This window comes from Antechinus flavipes, chromosome X (genome assembly GCF_016432865.1).
Source record: "Antechinus flavipes isolate AdamAnt ecotype Samford, QLD, Australia chromosome X, AdamAnt_v2, whole genome shotgun sequence".
NCBI classification, from domain to species: Eukaryota; Metazoa; Chordata; class Mammalia; order Dasyuromorphia; family Dasyuridae; genus Antechinus; species Antechinus flavipes.
The window spans coordinates 84,771,931-84,778,709 of record NC_067404.1 but is presented as its reverse complement, the minus strand read 5'-3'; the positions used below and the strand labels follow the sequence as shown (position 1 = coordinate 84,778,709).

General features: G+C 44.3%; 1 protein-coding gene across 2 annotated transcripts; it reads left to right on the top strand.

The window, feature by feature from the left end:
• Nucleotides 1-4,921: 4,921 nt before the first annotated feature.
• UXT (ubiquitously expressed prefoldin like chaperone) lies at nucleotides 4,922-6,647 on the top strand. 2 transcript variants are annotated; one of them, XM_051968847.1, is made up of 6 exons: nucleotides 4,944-5,449; nucleotides 5,551-5,632; nucleotides 5,739-5,806; nucleotides 6,149-6,256; nucleotides 6,338-6,401; nucleotides 6,495-6,647. In XM_051968847.1, the coding sequence occupies exons 1-6, from the start codon at nucleotides 5,367-5,369 to the stop codon at nucleotides 6,546-6,548; spliced, it is 459 nt and encodes a 152-aa protein (XP_051824807.1). In that variant the 5' UTR covers nucleotides 4,944-5,366; the 3' UTR covers nucleotides 6,549-6,647. The 2 variants fall into 2 exon arrangements, with proteins under 2 accessions (XP_051824808.1, XP_051824807.1); XM_051968848.1 differs by lacking the exon at nucleotides 6,338-6,401 and having other exon boundaries at nucleotides 4,922-5,449.
• Nucleotides 6,648-6,779: the final 132 nt, after the last annotated feature.

The following is a 6,779-nucleotide window of genomic DNA, read 5'->3' as shown; positions in this document are numbered from 1 at the left end:
GATAACATTAAAATTGACAAAAAGGATCTTATGTCACAAAATCCAGTTCTTCCCTAGTTTATGGATAGCATTATCTAGATGTTTATAGGGTGTTCGGGGAGGGCTAGCACCTCTGGTGTGAGGGCTTGCCATGCTCTTTTCAGGCCGCTTATCTACCTTCCGCTCCCACCTGGCTTTCAACTCTCACCCATGGCTCCAAGAAGTATAACATGTACAGTGACCACACCCAGGTAAAACCAGGTTGAGCGTAATCAACAGGTTTCAAACCCATTGATGAATTGGGGGATATCTATCCCAAGCATGTACATGACTGAACTTGGGAAATAGATCTACTGGGAGAAACACTTCTTCAAAACTGCCCTACTAATATGGCATATTCTGGGGCCAGCTAACAACTGACATCCTAATTAAGGAATCAAAATGTTTGAAGTGAACTGGACACTTTTTTGTGAGGCAATTAGGGTTAAGTGACTTCCTCGGGGTAGGCAGGATTTGAGCTTAGTTCCTTCTGTCTCTCTCCACTCCTGCTCTGTCTACTACATCTAGCTGCCCTGAACTGAGCACTTTGTAAACAGATCATTTAGGCACAGGATTTCCAAGGGAAAGTATTTCCCAGAATCACATGACTTTATAGGATGGCTAAACCCATGATGACAGAATAAGAAATATGTTGTTTAAATGGACATTTGATGTTGGTTGCTGGGAAAAAACGGGACTAAGGAAACTATGATATAATGCTAACATCACTTACTGTATTGTTTTTGTTTTGCTGTTGTATTCAGGGTTGTCCAGTACTGGAAATGTCTGTCATAAAACTGGTGTTGAGATATCTAGGATGGAGGTCGGCAGAATGTATAAGAATACGATCAGTCATTTCATTTTCTTCTATGACTGAAGAGGTTGTAGGATTTTTTTTCCTTTTTCTCTATTATTATTAATTTTAATAATAACTTTTTATTTTCAAAATACATACAAAGATAGTTTTCAACATTCACCCTTGCAAAACCTTGTGTTTCAAGTTTTTCTCTTTTCCTCCCCCCCCCTCCCCTAGATAGAAAGAAATCCAATATAGGTTAAACATGGGCAGTTCTTCCACATATATATCCACTTTTATTATGCCACACAAGAAAAATCAAATCAAAAAGGGAACAAATGAGAGGGAAAAAAAAACCAACCAAGCAAGCAACAACAAAAATGTGAAAATGCTAGGTTGTGATCCACCCTCAGTTCCCAAAATTCTCTCTGGATGCAGCTGGCTCTCTTCATCCCAAGTCCATTGGAACTGAATCACCTCATTGTTGAAAAGAGCCCCTTCCTGCAGCAAGAAAACTGTATAAATATGTATACATATATTGGATTTAACATATGTTTTTAACATATTTAACATGTATTGGACTACTTGCCAGCTAGGGGAGGGGGTGGGGGGAAGAGGGGGATAATTTGGAACACAAGGTTTTGCAAGGGTCAATGCTGAAAAATGATCCATGCATATGTTTTGTGTGGTGTTCTCTTCTTTTTTATAATAACATGATTGTTCTCTCTGAGAGCAGGTTTCTTGGGGAGGTTTCTGGAGGCAGCCTTAATTTCCAAGTAATAATCACTGCAAATACAGCCAGCTGATAAAATCCAAACGTTTATTTTCTCCTTCCTTGCTTCCAAGAGCTCTTGCAGCTTGTCTTGCTTCTGCCTCTGCTTTCTTCAGCCTCCAGCCAGCACAAAGGTAGAAGATGAAATGAATCTGACTCGGTCTCCGAGAGTGGGCTTGTGGGCTTCTCTATCTCCCAGAGTGCTCTCTGCCCTTGAGAGCTTCTTGCTTATATGCTGTTCACTGAGTACACACCAATCATTATGTCACTGGGAAACCATTATTTGTTGTAGGATTAAATCAATGCTAAACTAGATTGAAACATTGTCTCCTCAATTCCACTTAGTACCTTGCTTCAAGTTCTGGCCCATAACATCTTCTTGTAGGATCAGATCAATCATACTGAACCATGCTAAATTAGATAATTATTGTCTCTATCAACTCTAATGAGTTAACACTTTGTAAGGATTCCAACAGTTTTGTAAATAAAAAGCTTTAATAAAAAGAAAAGAAAAGAGCCCATTCATCAGAACTGATCTCCACATAATTTTGTTGTTGCTATGTAGAATGTTCTCTTGGCTCTGCTCACTTCACTTAGCATCAGTTCATGCCAGTCTTTCCATCTCTGTTATTATTTAAGCCTATTTAAGCGTGAGGAAAGTCACATAGCTGGTTGAGATTTTCACATGACTTCCAATTATTTTAATCTAGATGAAACCTCCCAACTGTATGGGGGCAAAAGGATTTATGATACCTATCTGGTGGTTAGCAGTCCCAGACTCCTCCCTCATTAGTGATTTTTTTTATAAACTAGATCTGGTAAATTGTCTTCTTCAGTATCTTTGAAATATAAATCATATATAAATCTTTGCTTTCTCCTGTCTGTGGTTTCTCCTGGTGGCAGCTATAATCCAAAAAGTATGTTCTTTTCTTCGTCTCTCTGTTGTTATTAGAAACTTTATAAGCTGTAGGAAATTGTTTATTCCCTGATTGGCAGATATTTTTGCATTCTGGACCTATGTTGAAGCATATATAATAAACCTTGTTTTTACCTCCTAGCTGTTAGCTTGTTGAAAAGCATGATTGGCAGCAAGTCAAGGGACTACTATATATTTCTACAACAAAACAAAGTGGCTTATCAGAGAATAAGGATACAAATGGTGGTACTTGAATATCAGAAAGTGTTACTTTGCTATAAATGTGATGACTATAGAAAAGCATGGAAAGATCTCCATGAACCGATGCAGAGGGAACTGAGCAGAGTTGAGCAATCACTCTACAGAATGACTGCAATAATGTAAATGAAAAGAACCATCAAACAATAAAAAAAGAATATTCTTTCTAAAAACCAAGCATGGTTCCAGAGGCGAGAGATGAGAAGACATTCTTACCCCTCTCCTTTGCAGAGGTGATATGGAAAGATGGATTTTGGGGATAACATAACTCCATTTTGTGTCCTATTTATTGTTATACCATCCAACCACTTTGTTTACAAAAGATAGACTTTGAATATTTCCTGGAATTCTTCTCCTATTTAACAGAGACTGGAGGAGCTTAACTCCTTAATTGACTGATAAAGGTTCTGTTTGCTTTGGTCTGGTGTAAATAGCTATGAGAAAGGTGTTTATAATGGGTTAAGTATCCTTTTTTATGTTCTCGTTAAAAGTGACTTCTCTCACTTACCACCCTGTGGGATCTTACCCCAAACTACTTTGTATGCCCTCTGGATATAATAGGCATACATACAAAACTATATCTGACTGCTTACTGTCTGGGGGAGGGGGAAGAGAGGGAGAAAGAAATTGAAACGTAAAATCTTACAAAAAATGAATGTCGAAAACTATCTACATGTATTTGGAAAAATCAAATACTGTTGAGAAAAATATATACAAATATACAAATATATGTATATACATAAAATAACGTGCCATACACATGTTATCTGGTCCAGTAATGGAATAAGTCACACTTGAGTGGGTAAATTCTCTGTATCCCATGGCAATGTATTCCTTCAGTGTCCATCAAGGACTGTTGGAATCCTTACAAATTGTTAAGTCATTAGAGTTGATAGAAACAATAATTATCTAATTTAGCATGGTTCAGTGTGATTGATCTGATCCTACAAGGAGATGTTATGGGCCAGAAGAAGCAAGGTACTAAGTGGAACTGAGAAACAATGCTTGTGTTCACACCTTTACTCATTGGAATTCACAAGTATGGGAGATTCACAAAGTTAACTTTGTAACTTTGTGAATTCACACCTCCCTTGATCCCTGCCTCAGAGGAGAGGAGGCAGCCTTTGGGAGATGATATATAAGAAGCTGACAGAGGCTCAGTCGGGAGTTCAGCTGAAAAGATTGAGAAGGGATCGTCAAGTGACTTCAGAGAGAAGCCCTCTCTAGGAGGCAAGAGAGATTCATTCCACTTCCACCTTTGTGCTGGCTGGAAGCTGAAGGACAAACCTTTGAATTTGGAGACATTGGGAGGGAGCTCTTGGAACCAAGCAGAGAGATAGGCCTCTAAGCTAACGGGGCTATTTTGGAGACAATAAAAGATCTGAACTTTTAACACCTGGCTGTATTTGGGTGATTATTACTTTTAACTGCAACTAAGACTGCCTCCAGAAAACCTCCCCGAGAAACTTGCTCTCACAGAGAATGATCTTATATTTTAAAGAAGAAAAACACCACAAAGGACCCTGAAAATTCTTGCAACAGTGAAATGTCCACAGCCTTGTGTAGATTTTTGGCTTTTCCCCCTGTATTGATCAGATTTGCTGATTAAAAAAAAAAACTCTTTTACAAAAACATTATTTGCTACAGGAGATAGCTCTCTGGAAACAAAGATACTGGAAGAAATTTAGTGAGAGCGACCAACAAGATAGCAATATTTTTAAATGCAAGAGATGTGCAGGTAGAAAGAAAACTTGTTGATGAAGGATTTATGGTGTTGAGGGAGGGAAAAAGTCGATAATAACACTGAGGTTTCAACCCCCCCCCCCCAACCCCTACTTCAGATAACTGGGGCCACATGGAGGGGTGTGTGGGGGAGAGGAGCAAGTCATCAGTCTGAGATGACTCAGTAAAGTCCCGGACACCCCAGGATAGCCTTAAGGGTGCTTCGAGGGCCTCCATCATTACACAAAAGCGGGGTGCGCATTTATGAAGCGCAACTGGGTGCCAAGCACTGGGATAAGCGTCAGGCAACAGACTTCCAGCTCTCCAGGAGGTCACGGTGAGGTGAGAAGGGAGGGCCCAGTTGCCGGCAATGAGGTCAGAACCAAATAGGGTCAATGGGAGGCAGTCTCAGAGGGGAAGGCATGTGAGGTGGGAGGAAGTGCAAAAGGCCCTTTGCAGGACCAAGATGGCCAGCAATGAGGGAAGCCAGAATGCACCGGGTACGGTGCCTGGAAAACAGTAGGCGCCTAAAAAATGCTTGCTATCAGGGGAGTAGGGCCTTATGGCACAGGGGTGGGGGGTGCGCCAAAGTCACGCCAAGGGACGCAACGAGAAGGTCAGAAGACGTCACTCGATGCTCCGGCGCCTTTCTTTTCTAGGCCTTCTGCGCATTCTCCCGACCTAGCAGCGGCCGCCTATCCTGAAGCCCAGGGCTACGCAACGTACTCGAGGGGGCGGGGAGTGCGTCACCGGAAGTGACGCGCCCCAACCCGGAAGCGAGCCATTGCCTCGCGGCTACCCCCGGAAATCAGAATCGGTTCTTTGCTGGCGCTGGTGGGTCAACTCGATTGACAGGCGAGGGTCCCGGGCTGGGGGGCGCCGACATGGCGGTGGACCCTCGGGAGGCTCAGGCAAAGGTCCTGCAATACGAAGCCTTTATCAGCGATGTCTTGCAGCGAGACCTGAGGTGAGTGTGAGGGGGCGTGGGGTCTGCGGGGGGCGTGGCGAGCGTGGCGAGCCGGGGGCGGGGAACCGAGAGCCCCAGATACCGTTCCGCCTCTACACCAGGCAGGTGCTGGCGCAGCGAGACGAGGTGTACGGACAACTGGCTGGCTACCTGCAACTGAAGAACGTCCTCGAGCGGCTGCAGGTGAGCAAGGGGGGAGGGAAGGGGAGGGAAGGAGGGGAGCTGAGCTCCGGGGGAATCTCGTCCCTGGGACGAAGGGATCTCTAAACACCTTCCTCCTCCTTCCCAGGAATCGGGGGATGAGAAGCTGCGCACACAGGTGGATTTGGGGTGCAACTTCTACGTGAATGCAGAAGTGTGAGTGGTGTTAGCCATGGGAAGCCCCCTTCCCCAAGTCAGTGACTCGATCTAGACCTTCTGCTCTCATGGAATCCTTGAGGGAAGCTTATGGCCCTCTGCCCCTTGCAGAGTCGTTAAAGTGCCTGAAATATAATAAATGGGATTCTAAAGGAGATCAGCTGCATTAAATTTCAGATGGCGAGGTGTTTTGTTGTTGCAAGTTCACGCACTGGCTTAAAAAGCCTTTGCTCTATAAGGATCCCTGCCTCCTCATCCCAGAGAGCATCCCGAGTGCAGAGGAATCCCAGAGGGGCCACAGGGTCCTTTAGAAGCCCTTTGAGAAATGCCTCTATCTTCCAGGCCAGACCCTTCCCGGATATTTGTGGCACTTGGCTATGGCTTCTTTCTGGAACTGACCTTGATGGAAGCCTTGAATTTCATAGACCGGAAAAGCCGCCTGCTCACCTCGTAGGTTTCCCTGGGTTTGGGGGGTTTGGGGGAGAAGGGAGAGGAAAGGGACTCTCAACAAACTCTGGCCACTATTTCCAGGATCAGTGACAGCCTTACCCAAGATTCTGTTCGAATCAAGGCCCACATCCGACTAGTGCTGGAGGTGAGGAGCAAAGGGCCCCACGTCTGTGCAGAGAGAAGCATGGCTTATTGAGAACGTCACTTCTCTGATCCTGTGTGCTCTCTTCCCTTCCAGGGCCTTCGGGAGTTGCAAGGGCTACAAGAGCTGCCCGACGATGTGGGACATTGATTAGGATGCTGAGAATTTCCTTTCCTGACTAGACTGCTACAGGGGCTCCGACTGTGTTACTTGAAATCAGAAATCCCTTCAATAAAAGCTGGGAATAAAGCTAGGGGGAGGGGAAATCTTTCTCGCCATCTAGAGCTAGGCCATTCTTCCTCCTCTTCATTGCCTTCTCTGCAATCGCAGTTCCTCTGTCTCGGTTTTCTTGGTGTCCCTCTTTGCTCGCGTTCGACCCGG

Coding starts and splice junctions, on each gene's coding strand:
- UXT (XM_051968847.1), top strand. CDS start 5,367: ATGGCGGTGGACCCTCGGGAGGCTCAGGCAAAGGTCCTGCAATACGAA. Junction 5,450..5,550: donor GTCTTGCAGCGAGACCTGAG/GTGAGTGTGAGG, acceptor CCTCTACACCAG/GCAGGTGCTGGCGCAGCGAG. Junction 5,633..5,738: donor ACGTCCTCGAGCGGCTGCAG/GTGAGCAAGGGG, acceptor CCTCCTTCCCAG/GAATCGGGGGATGAGAAGCT.